This window comes from Nicotiana tabacum, chromosome 22 (assembly GCF_000715075.1).
Source record: "Nicotiana tabacum cultivar K326 chromosome 22, ASM71507v2, whole genome shotgun sequence".
In the NCBI taxonomy this organism is placed as follows: domain Eukaryota; kingdom Viridiplantae; phylum Streptophyta; class Magnoliopsida; order Solanales; family Solanaceae; genus Nicotiana; species Nicotiana tabacum.
In genome coordinates this window covers 14,941,335-14,966,987 of record NC_134101.1, presented here as the reverse complement: position 1 = coordinate 14,966,987, position 25,653 = coordinate 14,941,335, and the positions used below count along the sequence as shown (strand labels likewise).

Sequence of the window (25,653 nt, the reverse complement as noted above, 5' to 3'; positions counted from 1 at the left end):
TAAATCATAAACTGTTTTTCCTTATTAAATTGCACTAATACATTTAATTGTTAAACTTAGACCATAGAAGCATGCTTACGTGTTTTAACTGCCTATTTGATATTCTGTGCTCCGTGCTTAGTTAAGTCCCTACTTTCCTTATCTGTGTTCAGTATAAATTATATAACTCGATGACATACCTGTCATTTCATCTTGTGTTGCATATTTAAATTGGGACTACGGATGTATTCCGGGAGATCCCCCTGTCGTGCATATTTATTTTGGGACTACGGGCGTATTCCGAGAAGATCCCCCAGTACTGCATATTTACTTTAGGACTACGGACGTATTCCGGGAGATTTTCATGTACTGCATATTCATTCGGAACTACGGGATGGTATCCCGGGAGATTCCCCATTGTGTCTACCTTGTTCTGAGACGAGAGCTCCCTTAACTGTTAAATTTTCGAGAATTTCTTTAACTGTGTTACCGTAAACTTTACTTATATCTTTTACTGTTTAATTTATTATATTTACTCCGGTAGGGCCTTGACCTGACCTCGTCACTACTCGATCGAGGTTAGGCTTGGCACTTACTGGGTACCATTGTGGTGTACTCATGCCCTTTCCTGCACATATTTTCGTGTGCAGATCCAGGTGCGAGCTATCAGCCTCCGGGTTAGTGCGTGCTGCTGATTCTAGGAGACTTCAAGGTACTTCTGCTTGCGTCCGCAGATCCTCGGAGTCCCCTTCTACTCCCTCGCCTGGAGACTTTCTTTGTTATCTTCAAACTTTTGTATAGAGCTACATAGATTATAGCAGCTTGTGACTTAGTGATATTCTGGGTCTTGAAAAATTATTTTGTATATGCCGAGTGGTACTACTTTTGGTTATTCACAATATATTGTTTATCTTTAAAATATTGTGTTTTTTTTACATTTTTTGTAATATTAGGCTTACCTAGTCGTAAAGACTAGGTGCGGTCACGACACCTTACGGAGGGTTAATTTGGGTCGTGACACATACCAGCCCTGCCCTACGCGAACGCGAGGGCACCTACGCGAACGTGAGGGCATCTTCGCGAACGCGAAGTGAAATTGGCATTGACCCTCCCCGGGTCCCTTCCTTCTATGCGAATGTAATGGGGCCTTCGCGAATGCGTAGGCCTGGGACCTCAAGGCTCCGCGAACGCGACCCCTTTATCGCGAACGCGAAGGAAAAATTGCCCCACTGCCCAAATCCTTCATCGCGAACGCGTGGGTCCTTCTGCGTTCGCAAAGAAGGAAACCAGAACTGGAATTTCTGGTTTTTCCTAGCTCAGCTCCGGGCGGTCCGAAACACCCCCGACCCACTCGGGACCCCGTCTAAATGTACCAACAAGTCCATAAATATGATACGAACCTGCTCGAACTCTCGAAACGCATAAAACAATAACAAAACCAAGAATTACACCCCAAAACCAAATCAAATCATGTTATGAACTTCAAGTTTTCAAATCGCTCCGAACGCGCCGAATCATACTTAGACTACTCAGAATGACACCAAATTTTGTGGGAAAGTCTTAAATCACCATACGGAATAATTTTCGGTCTCGAAATCCCAATTTGACCTCGATAACATCAAAACCTACTCCAAACCAAATTTAAAGAACCTTAAAACCTTCAAAGAGCCATCTTTCACTATTAGGCACCGAAATGCTCCTGGGTCATCCAAAACCCGATCCGAATATACGCCCAAGTCTGAAATCATCATACGAACTTATTGGAACCATCAAATCCCGATTCCGAGGTCGTTTACTCAAAACGTTGACCGAAGTAAAACTTAACCTTTTTGGCCAACCTTAAGGAACCAAGTATTCCGATTTCAATTCGAACTCTTCCAAATTCCAAACTAACCCTCTCCGCAAGTCATAAAAATAGTAAAAGAATGTACGGAGAGTTTTATTTAGAGGAACTGGGTTCTAGAAAGTAAAACGACCGGTCAGGTCGTTACATGAACGGCCGCCATTTGTTCGTCTATGTATTCATTTATATCTTCAGGATCAGCGAGTTGTAGAGTTGCTGCTGGTAGTGGATAGGTTTCTTTTTTGATAACATGCCATACTTTCACATCATAAGATTTTGCATAGACTTCCATTCACACTTTTCAGTGAGAAAAGTGTTATCCATTGAAGTATGGTGGCCTAACTTGTGACGTTCCCTCTTGAAAGAGTGCTCCAACAGTTATTTGATTGGCCATGATCTTTTCTCACAAGCGGTTAAGCAAAAGTGTGAGACCGACTTTGATACCAATTGAAAGTGCAAGAGGGGGGGTGAATTATAATTTTTCTTTTCTTTTTCGAGGTAGCCTACTAATTTGTGTTCTAGTCAACTGGACTTTTCAGAAATAGAATGTAAAAGATAAATTGCAGAAAGTAAATGACATGGTATGTTTTTATACTGGTTCGGATTCATTCAAGTATGAAGTAGCTTAGTACATATGAGTTGATATTGTTATATACCAACAGCTTATGTCACTCGTTCTTCTCTCTATAATTGATACAATGCCTCACCAGTGTTCTTTTCTCTCTTTCTCTCTCTTCTCTTCTTTGTTACACAAGGAATCTAAAGCAGACTATAGTATTTTGTTTGAAGTAGAACAAAGAGATTGAAGTTGGTTTGATCAAAGTATATCATTCCAAAGCTAGTGCAGTAGGTATTTATACTTCTCGAGGCCTTCAAGTCTTGTACATCTTTTTGAGAGATTGTGAACCCAAGAGAGTTGTATTCAGACGGATTCGTAGATTGATTCTTCCCGAGATTGATTCTTATGCTGACTTATCTTGACTCGCGGGCTTGAGTGATTTTTTCCTTAAATAAGAGAATATTCCCGTTGCCAAATCCCTTGATTGATGCCTTCGATTGACGTCATTATGTGAGAGAATCTTTAGCGGATGATTTCGTGCCCGTAATCTCCTTTGATTTAGATCCTTCCTATAATATCTCTCTTAATTATTTTACCATCTTCCTTTATTAATTTGTCCGCTTCTCTTTCCTTTTTCGTTGGATTTATTTCCTCCATTTTATTGCTCAGAATCTTTTCCTGCACATAAAGAGTAATTGGTTATTTTGCATCATTGAAATTTAGTGAGATCTAACATAAACTTCACGTTCTAAGATTGTGGTTCTTTCGTGACTATTATTATTCGAATATTGATTTTTTTTTCTTGATTTATCATATTAGTTTATTTATTCAATCCTATGCTTAATTATTTGATTGTTTGATCACCAATTGAATACTATCTACGAATCTAGAATTGATCTCGAAAGTGAGAATTCTATATTGCACATAGGATTGAATAGAGCAAGTTCTTGAACCTAATTGTCTTGCTTGGTTGATGTACAGGAATTATAAATGCGTTCTTGTTAGTTCTAATTCTATAGACATAAAGGCGTTAGGTTAGCTTGAATAGGCGAGTAAGAACTCGACAAATTCTTATGAGCGATATTAACTCTGTCAACCAATAAGCTAAATAAATTAGTTAGTCAATTTTAATTGAAGAATACATAGGAATGTTAGATAGCCATAACCTTAGATCGTTTTCATTACATATTGAACAGATAAGGTAAGGTGGAGAAAGACCCAATTTTATAGCACCTTGAATCTACTGATATGTTTCCTTCGGTTCTATTAATCTATCACCTTTGCTTGTTGTTGTTACTACTTATTGTTTCTGTTTCTTTTTCATGTTTTTCTTGAGCCGGAGTTTATCGGAAACAACCCCTTTACCTTTATCACCACTTTATGGGACTACACTGAGTTTTTTTTTGTTGTTCTTGTTCTTGAATCTACTGATGCCCAATTGCAGAAAGAGCAGTAAAACTGTATTACCTTTAGCCGCCTGGATTTTATACACTTGACAAACAAAAATAAACGACTAGAAGCCTAGCTAGAGTACATAGAATGACAGCTACATTCTTTTCTGCAGGTCTTTCAGCAACCAAAATAATTACAATTTCACGACCTGAATCAATGAATACAGAGTAATGGATTTACTTTGAGATGACATTTGAACAGCAAGTACATTTCTGAGTACAAGTCTTAGGAGGCAAAGGGTAGCCAGATGCATAAAGTATCTTGCATTCACGTAGGGTCCGAGGAAGGGCCGTACCCCAAAGGACGTGATGTAGACAGGCTACCCTAATACAAGCATTAGTGGTTGTTTCCACGGCTCGAACCCGAGAGTACAAGTCTTTGGAGATCAACTAATGTTATGAAAAGAATGCTATGAAGTTTATGCATGCCAAAACAAATGGTATGAGATAACAATAAACCAATGCCAGAAAAGAAGTTGCATAAGATTGATCGTTGATCTCTGATGAGTCGACTGCAAGTGGCAAGCCGTCACTGCTAAGCGTGCATGACTGAGGATCAGAACCATCTTTGCTCGTCATTAAAGCCCTTAAAACAGCAGAAACTGTATGAATATAACCAGATGTATTTTTGTTGAGAAGCCAAGTTAAACCCATCATTTGGCAATCCCTGCTGTGCATTTTTCTACTTCTATCCTTTGTTATGGTTGTATTTTCCAATTTGCTGTCACTAAGCTGCAGATATATTTCAACTTAATAGAGAATAAACAAAAAATTATTCACTTGATGGTGCAAAACTTAGTTATTCATACACGACATGCTCAGCCGTTAGCTGGAAACTATTCTAACTAACAAATAGATACACTTCATGCTTGTAATATGGCAAATAAAATTGTATGAGTTTGTTGACCTCCAAGATAAATGCAAATTACAAGATTAATGGCAAAAGTAATCAGAGGAAACAACTGACCGGAACACAGGGCAATAACTACTGCAAAAGGTTATGGTCAGAGGTCTGAATCACCTCCCTCCAACTCAACAAACACAGACGATCCAGCCAAGTATCTGCTAAGGTAACTTTTTTTCATATTTCTTTTCCTTTTATCTAATGATCAAGAAAACCATCTTAAAATTCATTCAGTAGATGAAGTTCAACATGCTCCAGTATTTCAAATGAGACTTAATACTTTTCTTTTCTTTTTCTTTTTTCAGCCTCAGTTTTGCTAACATTTACACCACTGCGCAGGACTAAGAAAGAATTTAGAGGAAGAATATCTCCACATACATAAGTCATGAGTAGAACACTAACCTTAAAATGACTGATCTCCCGGAGATTTAAATTAAAATTAGTTATTGTCTGCTGGTTTGACTACCTAAGACAAACTGCTGGTGATATTTACTAATCCTGAGCCCTTAGATATACTAATCACCTATCTTCTATGTCTAGTGCAGACACAAACTTGAAACAAAAATTGATACTTAAATGATATATTCACATCAGCCAGTGCTCTGGAGATGACTCATTGTGTAAGATTACTTAATTACAGATGAAACTTCCTGAAGAATTAGTGCTGCAAGGTCTGCAGAAGGAGTGATCATAACAACACCACTCTCATTTTGCTTTTTCTTATTCTTCTTTAAGCAGGAGGAGATAATTGTAGTTGCTTCCGAATATCATGAAATCTATAGTTTGGTTTTATTTAAGCAACATAAAAATAGATATGAGCCAAGAACTTGACTTCCTCTAAGCCCTATGTATCACATCACATTCTTATCAGGGAGAACAGGAAATTACAAAAACAAGTTAACACACAAGCTTATTTTAATAACCGGAAAAGAAGATGCTTAATGCTATTGTAATCAACCAATGACTTTCGCTGCAATCATTTGATTATAGTTTATCAATTGGTTGCCTACATCAAAGCAAAGCACAAAGCTGATGCATGACGAAATGGAAGTGTCCAAGTACAATTTAATGAATCACAGTCCTAACTTACGAATGTGTTACCTTATAAAAAATGCCTGATAGGGAAGAGTGTGGTTAGTGTAGGCTCTCGTTGGTGATCATTAGCTATAGAAGATATTGTGGTTGAGCAAACACTAAATGCCTCATTTCTCTTCTACTTTTATTAGTATTATTTTATCTATTGTGGTGGAAACAGCCTCTTGCGGAAATGCAGGGTAAGGTTGTGTACAATAGACCCTTGTGGTCCGGCCCTTCCCCGGACCCCGCGCATAGCGGGAGCTTAGTGCACCGGGCTGCCCTTTTTCTTATTACCCAAGGATGAGGGTTACGGCAGATTGATGTTCACATAAAAATAATCAAATTATGATAACAACAACACTACAAGTGGGATCTGGGGAGGGTAGCATGTACGCGGCCTTAACTCTACCCACCCTGAAAGGGCATAGAGGCTGTTTCCGAAAAAATAATCAAACTATAACGAATTTTTAAAATGTCAGGACTCATATAATTAACGAGTCAACTAGTTCTGGATTGAAGTATGATTGATTAATTTATCGATTGACAATAGGGCTAGATATGCCTTGTACTATCGGAAATTAGTTATAGGTATCCTCGTTATACTATTCGTTGTCGTTACCCATTTTAATATTTCTATATCTAATAGACCCATTCCTAAGGACACATGGCGCCATTTTGAACAGCCTAACCATTTACCCTCTAACCCTTCCCGTTCAGCCCCGAACCCAGTTAGGCCCCAATCACCCCTAAGAAGACATAATCTTGTTTTCTTCTACAAAACTAGGTTTTGCCCCATCATTAAATCCTAAGTTAAATGAAGGTAACCATAAGAAAGGTTTCTTGGTACAACAAGTTGACACTATCTGCGTATATAAGTTAAATCCAATCAAGAATGTAACATCCGTATCAGTATCACTCAGTCAAGAACACAAATAGCTACAAACTTACCAAATAAAGACTATTCAAGCACTTGGAGCAATCAGCAAGACCAGAATATCCATTACTGCTCAAACACTCTGTCTCCAATCTGTTCACCCTCTCACCACCAACCAATTCTCTACGCGAATTCACAAAGAAAGCTTCTGGGCAGCTAAGTGGATGCAGCCTAATGCCACAGTAACAATAAACAACATCACAAGTCTCATTTGGCTTCACCAACTCAATACCTCTGTTTTCCAAAGCCTTTCCAAAAGAGTTCACACATGTCTCAGAATCATCAGGGAGCACAGGCATGTTAACAGACGTTGAGTACTGTGGGAATTTAGCAATGGCTTTGTGAAGTGCGGTTCTTGAGTAGGCCGAGTAAAGCCATGCAGCGAGAACAGGGCAACAACGGGTCGGGTTTATTTGACCCGAATGATCATTGGACCTGCACGCTGATCTTATCCCTTTGTAAAGCTCTTCTGGCATGTCCAGAGGACAACTATCAATGTTTGACTGCTCCGGGAAAGCTGGAATTGTTGATGGTGGTGAAGGGGAAGGTGAGAGTATTTGAGGATCCAACTCAGTTGGGTCGGGTTCGGGTAAAACCGGATAGGCAGGTAATACAGTTAGATTGCTGATGTAAAGAACAATAAAGAAGGAGAAGAAGAAACAGTTAAGGGACATTATATTGCTTTGAGAATGAGGGGAAGTTGGAAGTTGAGTGGTTTGATAATTTGTATAGATGAAGATATATGGGAGGGAAAACGGAAGTATATGTTGATTATAATGGTGGGTTGTTTTCCTTTGGTTTGTGGTGCTGGATTGGTACTTGGTAGTGCTGGTTAGCAGAGGTAGATGGAGCCTTCTGATAATGCGTACAACTAAATGTATATTTTTCGACACAAAAGATATATGTGTAAAAAAATTTAAAAAAAAATTGAAGGAAAAAATTATCTTTGTGTGACTTGTACGTCACGTTTTCGAGCCGTAGAAACAGTCATTAATGCTTGCTAATGAGTAGACTGTCTATATTACACCTCTTAAAGTACGCATGCGTGAATACGGGATGCCTCAGACTACCTGCCTTTTACGATTTCAGTCCTAAGAACTTTTAAAAGTTAAAATCACTAACATTTGAATATGTCTCCCATGGTGAAAAAACAGTGGTAGTAGTTCAAAAGTTGATGTTGAACTTGAAGGGAGAGACTCAATGGGAAGCTAATAAGGGTGATGTAGGGTATGGAATGTCTTTGTTTGTTTGTTACTCCTGTTAGGCTTAGATATGTATGATCAGATTTCATGGTATGCTTTAAAGCAAATAATTAAGGGAACTGTGTCAACTACTTCTACTATTGGTCATGATTTACAAATAATTCATTGGCAGGTATCTCGGACTAAAAAAACCGGAGTTAGGAATTTAAGCTTATTCATTCTTGATTATAGAAAAGACGACTTATTGGGTTCTGGATAAATTATTTATACATATTAAGTGAATTTTTTAACGAAATACTAAGTTTAAGCCAAAGCTACTGAGTTTTACGTAGACTAGCTACGCCCCTCGTTGGCAGGGGCAGATGTAAAGTAGCAGCGTCGGGGTTCATCTGAATCCAACTTTCGACGCGTACGTAACATAAACTTATGTGGAAAATTTCACTAAAATTATAACAAATGATAAGCCTGAAGCCATCGGTTTAAAAATATAAGGGTTCAATGCTAAGAATTGAACCCATAAAGTTTAAATCCTGGATCCCGGTACAAAATTAATTAGTTGTTTAACATGGAGTAACTTTTAGAAGGTAGTGAAGATAGGCAACTTAAATCATTTAAATTCTTGAACAGGATCGGAGTCGTCGTCGTTTTTCTCATACAGTAAGTAATATTTACCCGAAAGACATCACAGTTACGGTGGGTTGAACTCATTATTAGTAGGTTTTCGTCCAAGATAATCATGATTACAAGTAGTACTACTTTTAAATCTTAGGTAACTAAGATGCAGACAGGAGAACAAACTTCGGTACTAAACAATCATCAAACTAAGGAAATTTAAGAATATAATGGTGTGTGACAGAGTTAACTGTTGCAATTAATGTAAGTGGTCAGAGATTACTCTACATAGAATATTTATTTATGAAGCCGAAATGGTAATCGTGTATATATCTTTAGCACGTATATGTTCACCACCACAAAATAAAAAAGTGAGCAAGAAAACACAAAAGAAGAAACAACGAAAGAAGATCTTTTGTAGTTGGAGAAGTGGTCCTGAGAAAAAGTTGTATTTCTTTCCTCTACATAAACAAAACATCATTAATTTCTTAGAAAAACTATTTAGTAATAATAAGATGCTTGATTATGACGTGCTATTAAATTGTTAGTTATATATACTTCTGTTATTCATCAATATCCTCTCAATTAACCTACTTTGCTGTCTATATGGTAATTTCCAAGCCAAAAGACATTTCTTTGTGTCTCTGTTTCTGTCACTCGGGACAAAATTTTCAATTCGTTTTGTGACTTTTAATCTAATGTTTTGCCGGAGGTATCCAGTTCTTTAGGAAAGTTTTCAGAAATCTATGTTCCTGTTTGTGTTTTTGGAATAATTAAAAGGAGCTTCTTTAATCTGTTTGAATAGATTGTACTTTGTAGTGTAAATGAATGTGCCGCTGCGTCAACTGAATATGTAGGAACATATATACTTCATTTCGATTTTCATTCTATTTATTACTGCACAATACGTTCGTGTGAAAATTGCCTTGTCGTAACGTTGAAAAATGACATGACTTTGAGAAAAAGCAGTAACACATGACATGGTCGTTGAGAGAGCAATAAACTCAATAATTGGAGATAGATATCACGAGGTCTCTATATCATATAAACCCCACTTCATCTGAAGATCCACATTCCTTCTGCAACTATCTTGTCTTTGTCCAGAATTCAACTCTCTAACTAGGCCAAAAGGAAGGCACGATTTATCTGTATTTTGTAACGAAATGCACCATAGATCATAAAAAGAAAGGCATCCCTCAAAGCTAGAACTTGTGTATTGTTATTTTTCATACCAAGTCATTACAAACTTCAACTTGTCACCAAGTAACTACAGTTTACAAAATAATATAAAGGTGTAATCTCCAATACACAAATAGCTGGAGAACATTTTCTCTTCCTGAGTATATGAAATAAAAGTTCATATAGTTTAAATAATAGCAACTGAGAACCTACCATTAGCTTCTGCCTGAAATGCAGGAGCAAACTTCAAAGGTTGGTCGTCCAAAAAAGCTTATGATTTACAGGACAAGGTGATATATAGTAGAGTATATAATCAAAATGTCAAATCTACTGCGTATGCTGGTAATAAATTAGGCATGGAGAGCAGCAACTTTTTGAGCTAAACCATCAACATCCTCGCTTTGTTCTTCAATTGGCTCTTCCTATCAGAAAAGTAGGAATAATGCCAATCAATTAGATCGCTATAGTAACAAAAAAATGCAGGAGCAATTTGTACTAAATTGGTTTTAAACGAAGATATTTGCAGGCGTTCTATTGAGTCGCCATTATTGGAATGGGCATTGCTGCTGCTTCTTCTTTTTCATTTTATTCCTTTTATACCATGAAAACAAATTCTTCATGGTGAATGTCATTATATTCAACAAATAAAGCAGTCACCAAAAAGTAAGCAAAAGAAAAAGGATAAAAGTTACCTCTGTATTGCTTCTTTTAACTTCTATACACTTTGAAGCACTGATACTAGCACTCTTCAGCAAACTACGAGCACTATAGTTTGCCTTGTTTGGTCCATTTTGCATATTAGCATCTGAGTTCTCTGATCCCTCAGATTGCCCTGGTGGGCTCTGGAGAGTTGAAGCAACAGATGCTGAAGTTCGCTTTTCAAAATCATCGTTTTGGGAAGAAGTTTCATCTTTTGGTGCAGGAACCCGTTCTCTAAGATGAGATGAGGGTATTCGAAAAAGAGACCAAGTTAATACCTTGACTAAAGATGTGAATGGTATACCTCGAAATCACATTTGCTAAAGCACTTGCTATATATTCAAAGTTAACTTTGTTCAGGAAACACACACAGATAATAAAGAAAATCACACCAACCTACCACAACACTATCTGTTTAGAACTTCAACCTCAACCTACTCCGAAATGTTTCAGAGAAAATAATTTTTAAATTTAAATATATTTAACTTTCACTGTCTTTCAAGTCCAAAACTTCAATAACTGAGTTACACAAAACTTGAGCCAGAATAAGGAGCTTTTAATCTGGAACAGTGTGAAAATGTCAATATTTTCTCCAGATAAATGACTTCTAATTCTGCAGACTCCTGAAGAGACCCTTCCTCAGAGCAAAAGAACAAAAGTATTGACTACGAACCTAGGCAAGGATGCATGCTGCCTCTGAAGTGGAGTGCTTCGTTCACCTTTACCATAATGCTCCTCAAGATGTGCAAACTGTCGCTTGAACCGATCGACACCACTAAATTGACATAAAAAAAGACCATCAAAATAAGTATTCTCAAATAGCAGTACGAAACATTTAGTATAACATGTTCACAAAGTAGAAGCAGATACATAAATATACATACACACAGACACACACATATATATTGTGAATTAGTTGGCGGCTTGGCGTAACCCCATTAGATCCAAGACTGAGACATCAGCGCTCAAGAACAAAGGAGTCAATTCAAAAAGAGATGCACTAATATGAACATGATTTTGTTTTCTGCTGTTAAGAGCTGTTAGTCACCTTATCATGGCAGAAATTCTGCAGGGCTTTTGTTCCTACGCAACACTATTACCAGAAGAACCATCAGAAATAGAGTGTTATATAATTAGATAAATTTGGTTTAAAATATCAATTCTCCATCTCAGTTCTCAAAGCTTGAATTTTGTTGATTACCAGAAGATTCATAGGCGTATATGTATCTGGGGAAGGAGGAGGACAACCTCAAATAGAGCCAAACTCAAAAAAAAATTGATGATCAGTTCTGCCATGAAATATTTATAATTTATCACTAACATGGTTTCCTATGGGATAGATAAAAGGTGATCCTTTCTTGAAAATCAGGATAAACAACAATAAATAATGATGTAGAGGAAGATAAAGGCAAAATCAATATCAAATTTTAACACTTGAAACCTAATCTATCCCCATCAATAGGTGTGAGCTCCATATGGAATGGATAGACGATCCGAAAGAATTTACCAATGGACACACATTCGCCCAACAACAGGGGTATTTGAAGGTAAGAAAACACTTTTATGTAATATCTTGAGGTTTCTTCCACTTTGGCAAAGAGCTGTGACTGCCCTCCAAACCTACGTTATAGCTTTCGATCGCTGGAGGAAACTAAAAGACAAGCTTTTCAAGCAAAGGCAGAAGAACGTGCTAGAAAAGAACATAAACTCTGTGGAGCAGCTTTAAGTGGCTCCTAACCTTGGGTACATAAATCCACTAGTCTGATCTCCGCCACGAAGATACTCCTGAAGCATCTGAGGATGATATTCTAAAATCTGTTTGCACAGAGCAAGTTTAAATATTAATAAGTTGATCCATTTCACACAAATGGGAGCCATTATAATCGAGGAAACTGCACCTCCCGATAAATGAGCTCTCTAACATCTTCTTTTGCCAACTTTCTCCTCTCAAATTCAAACTCAAGCTTTGATATTGGGTGAGTGGATGGTTCACGGTCCACATTTGACAAACCACGGAAATAAGGATCACCCAGTGCCTAGAAAACAAGGTCATGAATGTGTGAGACAGTCTTGCCACATTATCAGAGTCAAGATTTTCTTTGATAGATAAAACAATATAAAAAATTCTCCGTTTCACCATTACCTCTTCCGCAGATGGTCGATCTTTAGGGTCAAATGCAAGCAGGCATTCAAGTAGGCGCAGAGCGAAAGGATCCACGTGTGGAAATTTTTGTGAAAATGGAACAGGTGGTTTTTTCCGCATGTTACTGAGGTATCTTCTGGCCTTCTCATTTCTAATCTGCCAGTTCAGTAGAATTTCTTATGTAAAACAGGAAAAACTATAGTGGGATGTAAAAAATGATATACTGAGACCTCTCAGCAACTATTCTTTCGCCTTAACCTTTGTTCTCTGATGTTCTTACTAGCAAGTAATAAGATGTCTTATCATCCCAATGATGCTGATCAGACAGAACATAACAAAGAAACCTGAGAAAGGAAGAAAAGTAAGTAACCAACCTTTGCAACGGTTTCAGGAGGAGGTGTTCCTAGTAAATCAGTCATAAGGTCTAATTGATGCACCACATTCTTTCCAGGAAATAATGGTTTTCCAGTGAGCATTTCTGCAAATATGCATCCGATGCTCCAAATATCAATAGCAGGAGTGTACTGCAAATGGATAACTCTTAGAGATGGTACATGTCACAACAACAACAGCTACTACTAGGCCTCAGTCCCAAACAAGTTGGGGTCGGCTATCTGAATCCTCACTTACCATGTTTCTCCATTTAAATTCATCTGAAGATAACAATATACAAAATAAAAATAAAAAGTACCAGAAGTTATCTATATTTTCTACTGGCATAGAGATAGTACATGTCACGGCACAAGTAAATACATATATGTCAAAAACAGAAATAAACTCTCAACAAATATCATATGATATAGTTGCTTTAGCATGAAATCACGTCATCACTGTTTACAGTTTTGACATCACAGTACAGGAAAGAACAAACCCTCGTTTTTGAAGTGGTGAAAACAATAGTAAAACTCAAATAATTGTCTCTGTGTATGATGCAAAAGAGCAGCTCCCAGCTCATACCAAGCTCTTTACCGAATTAAGTCCCAACTCCCAAGAGATACCTCAATCAGACTCCAGCCAGTCTTCAATAAGAAATTCTCAGAAGATCAACCTAGCCTGGGACATTCAGACTCAAGGCCCATACCAGCCAACTAAAAGCCTAGTGAGCTGTAAAAGCAATCAGACAACCTAGGAACTCAAACTATAGTTACTCAAAAAGCAGAAACCGGAAAAACTGCATGACGTAAGACTAAGGGCCTTGTGCGCCCTCCGCACAAGATTACAAGGGCCCTAGTCCGTCACTTTACTGGATCATAAGTTGAAGTCAAAAATAGAGATTATTTCTTTCACGCTTTTCTAGCCTTATTTAAGGGCTTGGAATATCTGAGAGTGGCACCACATTGACGTGGAGATTAACACTGAAATCCTTCTTCAACATCAACTTTATAGCTGAAATACACTCCTTTTTGTGGACATACCGCGATCACCACAAATGCATCCGCATACTCAGCACATTATCTAGGCCAGATACTCCCACACATAAGGGCAGGAAATACTCCTTGGGCTAGAAACTCAGACACTCTCATAGACAAACTGCCCTAACTGTCGTTTTCGCAAGCAGGTACTGTTCCAAGAGATTGTTACTCTTCCCCCACAGGAGAAATGACCTGCGTCTTTGTATTCTGACGTTGAGACCTGACATACTTACTGTTGCAGGACCACTAAAGAGAAAAAGCTGCACAGCTTGTTCACAACATAGTATTACTCGCATTGAACTAGATTTGAGAGATTGATGCTCATGACCATCCTTTTCCTTAAGATGAAATAGGAATCTTCCACTTTCTTATAACTGCAAGTTGAATAGGTCAGAATACTGGGCTACTGTAAACGGGGACCTCTCACCTTTAATTCCATTTAAAGAATAAATCTACTACAAAGCTCTTGAACTCGAAAACTGTCTTCCAGCAGGCTCTCAGATTACTTTTTCAAACAATAAGCCCCTCATTAATCCAATTGCCTTCCACTTGTAATGAACCTACAACTCTATACATATAACACTGGTAATATGACAAAAAGCTTGAATCCTCAATTAAAACATTCTCCCAACCAAGTAAAGTACAGAATAGAGAAAAAATGACGTTATCAACGTCATAATAATGTGATTTATACGTCTTCGTCAAAACTGATCTGACTTCTATGTATACTACAGAAACCTCAACATGCTTCCTCTCTCTCCACCAACCTCTAATCTTCCCTTCGTTTAAAGTGTGATCCATCACCTGATCTTGAACTTTGCAATCAAACAAGACTAGTTTGCAAGTAAATTCTGAAGCATCATTGAAGCTGCAATGAGTCAATAACCCTCCTCCAGGCACTTATGGGGCAAATAGAATATGACATCATATGAGTTGATTCGTTATCAGCCACAAAAGTATTTAAGTGCAAATATAGTTCAATCTACAATTTTTCCAGTCTTCTCCCAAGATAGAAACAGAGCGACATACAACCCAAGACTATCAAAGAAAAGCAAAAGAGAGGAAACAAAGAGTGTAAACAGATTAGAAACAGAAACTTGACCACAATGCATTATACTGAGTGTCACAAACTGTTCTAAAGATAAGTGTCATTGCAGTAATTGCAATTGGAATGAACAATTAAAACTTTGGATATAGCTGATAAAGCTAACATACCTTGGAGAAAAAGGAGCCACATAGCTCAGGAGCACGATACCATCGAGTTGCAACGTAGTCCTTAAATACATGAAATATATCAGAAATCTCTCAAATCTGAGTACTAAAATAACGAGAAAAGAGGAGCCTTCTAGAACTCAAACATACAGTCCAGAAAATAGCTGATGGCGTGTCATTAAATGATACACGAGCAAGGCCAAAGTCACAAATCTTCAATTTACAGTCAGCGTTAGCAAGGATATTCTTCGGCTTTAAATCTCGATGGAAAACGTTTGCTGTTAAGGGGGGCCAAAAAGGACATGTCATTTATCCCGAGGAAAAGTTAGCTTCTCCATCATATAGAGATGCGTCAAAGAGAAGGTTTTAACTTGTATAAAGAACAAACCTGTATGAATATATTTTAATCCTCGCAGAAGCTGGTACAGAAAAAACTGATAATGCTCAGGTGTAAGATCATCATTGGCCTTAATTACCTGGTGAAGATCAGACTCCATCAATTCAAAAACAACGTAAATATCTTTAAACTCTCGCCGAGATGGGGGTAACATGATGTGCTTTATTTCTACAATATCAGGATGTCGTAGTAGCCGAAGAAGCTTGATTTCTCTTAAAATTCGTGTGGCATCAGAGACATGCTCAAACACGTCATGAATCTTCTTGATTGCAACTCTTTCTCCAGTTTTGGTATCAACAGCGGATGCCACAACTCCATAGCTACCCTTGCCGATAACTTCCTGAATTTGGTATCTGCTTGCTTCTCCATATTCTGTGAAGAATTCCGCCTCCTGTGTATTCTGAATAGCAATGTTCCAGTCAAAACAAATGTGATTGATATCTGCAGTATGAAACAACTGCATCTTCCCCTCCCCTTACCCATGTAAGTCCAGATAGAGATTAAAAAAATTACAAAGCACGAATACACCACAGAACCGTAATTCTGCAAAATAATTTTGTCTAAGGCTACTTTATGTGCTTGAAATAAGCATACAATACTAGAAGAAAATAAAAACATCACGAAACTTATGCTCGGAACATGATCCTTCCACGAGCGAAAGATATCTGATAGGTTTTCAACAAAATCTACTAATAGATTCCAAGATTCTATAAAATACTGGTCATTGGCAGCAATTAGAACTTTATTTATCGTGATATTAAGCAATCAGAGAGGTAGCAAAGACAACAATTTCACACACACAAAAAAAAAAAAAAATGGACGAGAATACAATTTAGGTAGGAAAGAAAGTTCAGAGTTTTTAATTTATTTATTTTTTTGGTAACTCTAATTCACCCTGCAATATCTATTTCATTTCAATGACGTAAAAACAAATAGATAGAAAGATCTAAAAGAGTAAAGTTGCGAACTTTACTTTCCTTTATCCTCTTTAGTAATATTTTCTACAGATATCAACTGAATTCTCAAGTGGGAAGCCAAATTCTATATACATACATTAAAAACAGACATCAACAAGATCATTTACATCAATTTGAGCTGTAGAATAATGCTCAAACTTAATCCAACCGCATGCACCATCAAAAAGTAAAAAGAACAAAAGTCAATAAACATAAAAAAACCAGGCTCCTGAATTGTAAAAATCATGGTAAAAAACGGACCTTTTTGTGAGGATCCATGGTAAAAGGGAAATCGACCCGTTTGGGGACTGAGATAAGTTTAAGACCCGAAATGTCAAAGTCTTCGATAATGGTAAGTTCTTCTTCTGAAAAATGAATGGGCTTTTTTTCAAAATTATTACTATTCAAGATCGAATCTGCATTGCTATGAACAATAGTAGTAGTTGTTGTAGTAGTAGAACGACGTTGAAACCAGCGACGAAATCCATCCACGAATGTATTACCACCCCCCATATACTACTACCCCCCTTCCCTTTGTTTCTTTTTTTTGTTTTTCCTAAACTGTCGTGTTGATTCTTGATTTCCTACCACAAGATCTCAGCATTCTTCGCGTCCTCTCTCTCTCTCTCTCTCTCTCTCTCTCTCTCTCTCTCTCTCTCTCTCTCTCTCTCTCTCTCCTCTCTCTCTCTCTCTCTCTCTCTCTCTCTCTCTCTCTCTCTCTCTCTTCCACTAGTCCAGCGGTTTCTTCCGAGTTTATTGGTGTTGTGCAGAGATGGTGGAAAGAGGAAAAGAGTAAAGCGTGGGAAGAGAGATGGGTCCTCTTATTTTAGTTCTTCAAACGTAAATATATGAACTCCCACCCCCTACCCCCACCCCACCCCACCCCGGACAGTTTGGGTATTTATATTATTTTTTCCTACTACTCAAAAATAGTATGACTTTATGTTGTTCCTCTTGAATTTGCCAATTGTTCCTATCAACTTTTGGTAAATGATGTTTATTCTTTTATTTTGCCCTCTTGAATTTGCCAATTGTTGATATCAACTTTTGGTATTTATGTGTACTTTTTAATTTTCGAAATTCAAACTTATTAATTTTAATTATGTATTTTAATATAAAATTTACATATGTAAAAATTACGTGAAAAATATTACTTCTATAAGTAACAGTAATTAATAATTTACAATATTTAAAAGACATATAAGAAAAATACGACCAAAGAAAAATTTATTTCACTCTCAAAATTCGAATACTGTCACGTAAATTGGAACGAATTGAGTACTATTTGTTCTGTTATGTTTATATTGTTCTCTTGAATTTGCCAATAGTATTTCTTCTATCAAAGGTACTCTTTCATTTTACGAGACATTCTTTTTTATATTGTTTCAAAATGATTAACATAAAAAGATTATTTAATCATGACATTTACATTTTGTATATATTTAGTTTTTGTATCTAAAATTTTCATTTTTTGGTTAGATTTTATATTCGATTAAACGCCATCTCATCAAATAATTAAGACAATCAACTAACCATGAAAATTATAAACCTCTGCTACTTAAAAAGGAAACTATTTTCTCAAGAAATGTCTCTTAATGACAAAAGAGAAAACCTAGCCGAATAGTGGCTACATGTGTTACATTTCTACTGACCAAAATAAGTAGAACATATATATCCATTGTCCATATATTCTTAGGTTCTCACATCTGGTCAATAAACACTAAGCATTCTTAATTATTTGTTAAACTAGTCATGTGATAGAAACTGATTGATAGATAACCACAGTGTTTTGGGACATTCTCCACTTCATGCTAGCCTCACATATTGATTATCTCACATTTTTAAAATATTTTTATCATGATTAAGCACGACGTTGTTTCAAACATTTGCAAACAAAACTCTGTTTCGGAACTTTGATTATGGGATAAGAAAATAATACTGAAAAGTTATATTTTTCGTCACCATGATTTTTGTGTGAGTTAGTAAAAGTCTTATGATTGTTGTGTGAAAAAATAAAGTTATATGACTTTGATAAAAAAAAAGTCATAATTATATGTTCATTTATGAAATTTTACCCACCTCGACTACTAAAAAAGGAAGCTATTTTCTCAAGAAATGTCTCATAATATCAAAAGAGAAAACCTAGCCGAGTAATGGTTACATGTGTTACATTTCTACCGACCAAAATAAGTAGAACATGTAAGGTCAAATACCTATGCGGTCCTTTAAACTTGACTCCACTTTTCATTTTAACATTTTAACTAAGGCTAATACCTATTGAACACTTAAACCTTGTCTTACTTGTGCCTATTAAACACAATAACTCACATGGCAAAAAAAGTGTATTTCACCACTCTTAAGCGCGCGAATGGATCTGAAATTATATTTTTTCTTTTTCTTTTATTTAAAGAAAAACCCCTTTTTCTAAAGCAACTGTATCACCACCTTATTAACTTTATTATTGTCGCTCCTCAACTATTAGTGCCACCATTCTCTTTCGTTTTTCTTTCTCCTCACACCACCCTCCACCCTTCCCCTTTGTTTACCCTCAAAATCGGATAACAATTGAATTGGATAATTTCAGCCTAGGAAAGCTGGTCACCCTCGAGTTGAAAGTACTTTGATCGACAACAAGACACCAAAGAATAAGAACTTGAAGAATAACGGTAAAGTATTGCTTACAAGTGTATGTTACAATGTCCTTCATGAATTGTGAGGCCCCCTTTATATATTAGAGGAACCTACTTTTAAGGTATTATTCTATTATTCTATAAAAGGTAAAAAGGTCCTTGATTTGCTAACCGTTAGTCCCTTTTTCATATGTTCTGTGATTTCCGCCGTAATATCCGGTTAATTGCGGGAATTTCAGACCTTTGTCGGATAAGCTGGCAATATGTTCCTTGAGACCGTTATAACCGGGGCCGGTTATGACCTCGGTAAACTCGAAGGCAAGTTTGGTAGTTCCGGTGGCTAATTCGATAAGGCAGGAACCGATCTCCGGGATTTTATCACCATTTCTCGATCTCAAACTGTCGTGTTGGATGCTCGGTCAAATCTCGAGTTCGATTTTACCTGTATACAGATAGTCCCCTCATTTTCGGAGAGTAAATGATGAGAAACGATATGAGCTCCCGATTCTTACTTCGATAAATCATGTCGTAAGCGATAAAAATCATGACGTAAAGTCTACTCATTTTTCGGAGAGTAAATGATGAGAAACGATATGAGCTCCTGATTCTTACTTCGATAAATCATGACGTAAGCGATAAAAATAATGAAGTAAGTGACAAAAATAGTTGAAACGTCCCGTCGGTCCAGTTTTTAAGGCATTAAATGCTTGTCAATTGCTGGTCGGCCACTCCCAGATGCGAACCGTCACTTGAAAAACTATAAATACCTCTTTCTTTGGTCATTCAAACCTTCTTCTCTCGTGTCTAAGAGATTTCAACTCTTCCAAGTTCCTTTGTTCTGATTTACTAAGATCTTTCATAAGAGTTCTTCATCCGCTTATCATCCATTATTCCTCATTCAAACCCTCTTTTCTTTATATCTCTTCCATTTTTTAAAGAACTGGCGAAGACTTCAAAATTAGTTCCTCAAAAAGAAATTCCCTCTTCCTCGCGACCGGCTGTTGAGGAAAACGTTTCGTCTATTGCTGATGAGGAACCGACACCGGAGCCTCCTCGAAAATTGTTCATCCCCGCGGGGTGCTCGACCAGTGTTGATTTTAAAATTGAGAAACCCTCCTTGGTACCGGGTCGGTGTGAACCAGTCTCGAGATATATCTGCTCAATCACCGAGGAAGTCCTCTCCGAGGTCAAGAAAGATTGCAACTGGGCTAATAAGCACATAGTAGTCCCCAAGCCCGAGGAAGCTATTATAACCCACGTGCAGATTTTTTTATGTGTTTATACTTATCCCTTCACGATGGGCCCCTTGGACCCGGTCATTATAGCCTTTTGTAAGAGGTACGAAGTGACCCTCGGTCAAATTCACCCTTCCTTTTGGAGGATAGTAATTCTCCTCTGTTTCTTCGTAAGCAATATCGAGGGGTATCCCTTCACTATCGACCATCTCATGCACTTATATAGCCCCCGAATTTATCGAGGGGGATTAATCAAGCTTGCCCGTTCAGCTAGTAAGGCTCCGTTCTCAAGCATCGACGAAGATCGGGACCGAGGTTGGTTGGGCTGATTCGTCCGAGTGAAGACCTCGGATTTGATCCCAGTTGAGTATATGCCATTTCCTGAAAATTGGAACATGTCACGTAAGTATAATCTTACTTTTAAGATTTTATTCATTGCTCTTCCTTTCCCTCTCTCTCCTCATTAGTGTTTTGTGGTGGTGCAGTTATCTCTCGGATCTCGGATGCAGTTCCTCGACTCAAGGAGTGGGTTGAGGGTATTGTAACACAGAGGCCAATTCTGAGCGTTAGTGGTGCGAGCTTTCGAAGGGCCGATGGTAGACCCGTTCCCATGGTGAGATTTTTCTCAAGTGACATTTGATTTCCCTTTCAGCTATCGATTTTTTACTTGCTTAACTTCTTTTTTGCAGGTTTACCAAAATATGTTGAGATGAGGCCTCCATCTGGTGATGACGATATCTTCATCGAGCCCCCTGCTTCGGGGCAGGATAAAGAGAGGAGAAGAAAAGGGGCTCCAAGTTCTCCGGGCCCTGAGAAGAAGAAGCCAAGGAAAAGATTGACACGTAAACCCAAGGAAAGCACCAATGCTCGAGCACTGTCTCTGGACTCACTCAATCGATTGAGGGATGAGTTCGAGGGGGAAGGAGAAGCCTTCGATCTGGTGGCCAGCATTCCGCCGCAGCTCGAAGGGCAAGGGGCCTCCGAACCAGGGGGAGGCGAGGCTGATCGTCATCAAGTCGGGGAGGTTGAGGAGGAGGCAGGAACTGAAGCTTCCCAGGATGCGAGCAAAGCCCAGCAGGAAGCACTTGGCCCGATAGAGATTGTCGAGTCGCCTTTGTTCACAGATTCAACGTTCAACGAGGCCCAAGCTATAAAAGAATGCCCCATCGAGGGGGCCCATAGAGCGAACGACCCTTTTACGATTTTTTCGATGGCGTGGATTCAACGGCCAAGGAGGACGCCATCAGATTTGGCGGTTTAGAGATACTGAGGAAGAGCTCACCCTATGAAGCAAGTGGTCCTTCCTCGAGCCCGAAATTGATCAACCGATTCCCTGCCCCGAGTGCATATCCCGATCGAAATGTACCATTGTTATTTTCTCTTCTAGAGGACACCCGGGCTCTTTCTGCCCCCATAGGGATGGCCAATTATCTTCGGTGTCTGGTGACCAAGGATAACTGGGCCGAGATGAATGAGGTGGAGGCACCTTGCTTATTCAACGAAGCGCAACAGGCGCTTAACCGAGTAATCTTTGTATTTTCCTTAATGATATTCAATTTTGTACTTAGGTTATTTCATAGATAACTTGACGCTTTTCTTCGTGCTTGTAGGCATCAGTGCTTTATCACGAGACATTTTTAAGGTATCGGGACGAGCTGAAACAACTTGAAGCTGAAGTTCGAGAGCTCACTGAGAAGAGAGATGCCTTTAAACTTCTTAGCGAGCAGTTCGAATGGGAGGTTAAGAACCTCTGCACCGAGCTGGAAGTTGCTCGGAAAGAACATGCTAATTTGGTCGAGCAGGTAAAAGTTTTTGAGGTTAGTGACGATGAATTTGATTTGGTGACTGATGGTCAAAATCCGCAGGTCCAGCAAAAACTCGATCGGATTGACCAGCTCCGGGCTGAAATGGATATAGTCAAAGCTGAGATCGATGAATGAAGAGGCAGAATGGACCGTCTAGCCTCAAAAAAAAGGTTGCTCAGGCACAACTAACTTCGGTTGAAATCCAGCTTAGAGCGGAAAAGGAGAGGGCCGAGGTTCAGACCAAAAAGGTTGAGGAGCTTCAATCTGGTTAGGTTCGACTGTCTCAGATCGAGAAAGTCTGGCCAAGGAGCTAAAAACGGCCAAGTCAGAGGTCGTTGTGGTCAAAGCCGAAGCTGATGAAATGGTGGCCCAGTACAAGGCTGATGTTAAGGTGGCTCAGGACCTTGTAAAAAATATAGTTGAACATATGAAGTGGAAATCCCGAAGGGAGGCCCTTGAGGAAGTTCACAATCGGGATTTTGATTTATCGACTGAGATTAAGAATGCCAAGGTGCTCGAAGCCGAGGCTAGGAAGTTGGCATATCCCTTGGAGGAAGATTCCTAGGACTCAAGCAGGTCGGGGGTGGAGAAGACCCCGGGGATCCCGGTGACGAGGCGGGCTCCGGCCAAGATCAGGATGCTTCTGTTTGATTTTTTTTTATTTGTATTTTGTAATTTTTTTCAAGGCTTGTTATGCCTTTGTAAAGACCATATATATATTACAAGTTTTTCGATAATTCTTGAGTTTTTCCTTTATCTTTCTCTTTATGTTTTGCAAAGATTGAAATGCCTTAACATTAAATAGTTAGGTCATGTTCGGGGTTTCGAACAGGCCTTGCTGCCTTTGATTTTTCTTAAGGCAATGCGGAAATTTGGTATGACTGGAAATTTTTTCCAAACTACTTACAATTCCTTAGATTATAATTTTGCCGTAGGTACCTTTTGTTACGGGCTTCGGACGTCTCCGAGCCATTTTTAATATAGTCATAGCCTTTTTGAGTTCGGGCAATGCCAAATAAGATCCTTGCCCTTGGGTTTCAATATCCCAAAATGGCCGTAGACTTTTAATTCAAGCAACGCCAAATAGGCTTCGTGCCCTCGGGATTTTATATCCCGGAATGGCCGTAACCTTTTAGTTCGGGCAACGCCAAATAAGCTTTGTGCCCTCGAGTTTTGTTATCCCGGAATGGCCGTAGCCTTTTAGGTCGAGCAATGCCATATAAGCTTTGTTCCCCGGGTTTCGTTATATCGGAATGGCCGTAGCCTTTTAATTTAGGCAATGCCAAATAAGCCTTGTGCTCTCGGGTTTCGTTATCCCGAAATGGTCGTAGCCTTTTAATTCGGGCAATGCTAAATAAGTTTTGTGCCCTTGGGTTTCGTTATGATATGTCCATAGCCTTTTAATTTAGGCAATGCCTTAGGTGGCAGTCCCCGAGTGAAGTGTCTCTTGGGCTCGATGTCTTCGGGGAACCAAACGAAAAATCTTTTAAAAGATATGAACTTTTATCCAAAAGACATAGACTTCCTTTCAATTTGTGCATAGTATACAAAGTTAAACTTGTATTTTGTGTCCGGGCTCGGGTGATCTATGTGGGCACAGTTCAGTCGACCGTTTGACCTCTACAGAAAATCTTATTTAAATCTTATTAACCGAACCTAGATTGTTCGAGCACAAGAATCAAAAAGCATTCCCCCTGAATTATGCCCCCCAGTGTTCGGGATTTGTCGGAGAGAAACCTCGAATACTATTGACTTCGATTCTAAGTTAGCACGATTTACTGTTGCCTCGTTAAAAACCTTGCCGGAAAACTCATTTGGGACAAAATCAGATCAAGGAAAAAAGAGTGCAACACGTGCTTTCAGGCCTAAACAATTGTGTTGGGTACCTGCAAGTGTGAGTCAAAAATGTAGCTGAGTAAAAGAAAGTGATCGGGGTCGCACTTTAACAGTAATATCGCTTTAAGTGAATTTTATTCCAGTTATTTGGTAGTAGTTCACTGTTCGTTGTTCCGAGTTTGTACGACCCTTTTTCGGTGATCTCAATAATCTGATACGGACCTTTCCAGTTCGGTCCCAGTTTTCCTTCATTTGGATTCCGAGTGTTTAACATGACCTTACTCAATACCAAGTCCCCGACATTGAAGTGTCGAAGGTTGGCTCTTCGATTTTAATATCTCTCGATTTGTTATTTCTGTACTGCCATTAGAATGAGGGCGACATCATGTCTCTCGTATAGTAGTTCCAAACTTATGTTCAGGATCTCATTATTTGCTCCTTCAGTAGCATATCGGAACCTGAGACTCGATTCTCCGACTTCAACCGGTATTAGAGTTTCGGCACCGTAAAGTAGTGAGAACGAGGTGGCCTCGGTACTAGACTTCGAAGTTGTACGATATGCCTAGAGGACTTCGGGCAGGATTTCTTTCCATTTTCATTTAGCGTCGATCAACCTCTTTTTGAGGTTTTGAATTATGGTTTTATTGGTGGATTCTGCTTGTCCGTTCCCACTAGGGTGGTAGGGAGTTGATAAGATCCTTTTGATTTTATGGTCTTCGAGAAACTTGCTTACTTTGTTGCCAATGAACTGTTTCCCATTGTCACATATGATCTCGGCCGGTATTCCGAACTGACATATGATATGGTCCCAGATAAAATCGATGACCTCTTTCTCCCTGACCTTCTCGTATGCCTAGGCTTCCACCTATTTAGAAAAATAGTCAGTCATAAATAAAATAAATTGGGCCTTATCGGGTGCTCGTGGAAGCGGGCCAATGATGTCCATCCCCTATTTCATGAATGGCCACGGTGACAAGACCGAATGCAGCAGCTCTCCGACTTGATGAATCATCGGATCATGCCTTTGGCACCCATCACATTTTTGTACGAATTCCTTCGCATCTTTTTCCATGTCGATCCAGTAGTAACCGGCCCTGATTATTTTACGGACCAATCCTTCGGTACCTGGATGATTTTCGTAGGTGCCTTTGTGAATTTCCCTTAAAATGTACTTGGTATCTCCCGAGCCTAAACATATTGTGATCAGGCCATCGAACGTCCTTCTGACTAAGGTTCCATCCTCGGACAAACTAAACCGGGCTGCCTTCGTACGTAGGGCCCTTGATTCCTTTGGATCCGAGGGTAACTTTCCGATTTTCAGGTACTCTATGTATTTGTTTATCCAATCCCATGTTAGGCTCGTTGAGTTTATTTCATCATGACCCTCTTTCACTACCGACCTCATTAGTTGTACGACTGCCCCAGAATTGAGCTCGTTGTCTTCTATCGACGACCCCAAATTAGCGAGGGCATTGGCCTCGTTGTTTTGATTATGAGGCACGTGTTATAGAGTCCATTCCTTGAACCGGTGTAATGTTACCTATAATTTATCTAGGTATCTCTGCATTCGTTCTTCTCTTACTTCGAA

General features: G+C 38.7%; 2 protein-coding genes across 2 annotated transcripts; both read right to left on the bottom strand.

Annotated features, from left to right (window-relative positions):
• Nucleotides 1-3,989: 3,989 nt before the first annotated feature.
• LOC107806989 (putative GPI-anchored protein At4g28100) lies at nucleotides 3,990-8,006 on the bottom strand. The gene is made up of 2 exons (XM_016631261.2): nucleotides 6,762-8,006; nucleotides 3,990-4,564 (listed from the first exon to the last, which is right to left on the bottom strand). The coding sequence occupies exons 1-2, from the start codon at nucleotides 7,419-7,421 to the stop codon at nucleotides 4,229-4,231; spliced, it is 996 nt and encodes a 331-aa protein (XP_016486747.1). The 5' UTR covers nucleotides 7,422-8,006; the 3' UTR covers nucleotides 3,990-4,228.
• Nucleotides 8,007-10,090: 2,084 nt separating this feature from the next.
• Nucleotides 10,091-17,072, bottom strand: LOC107806987 (mitogen-activated protein kinase 9-like). The gene is given in 11 exon segments (NM_001325797.1): nucleotides 10,091-10,162; nucleotides 10,433-10,673; nucleotides 11,113-11,214; nucleotides 12,178-12,254; nucleotides 12,338-12,475; nucleotides 12,583-12,738; nucleotides 12,957-13,106; nucleotides 15,210-15,269; nucleotides 15,357-15,484; nucleotides 15,595-16,003; nucleotides 16,821-17,072. Coding segments are annotated over 11 exon segments (1,785 nt in total).
• Nucleotides 17,073-25,653: the final 8,581 nt, after the last annotated feature.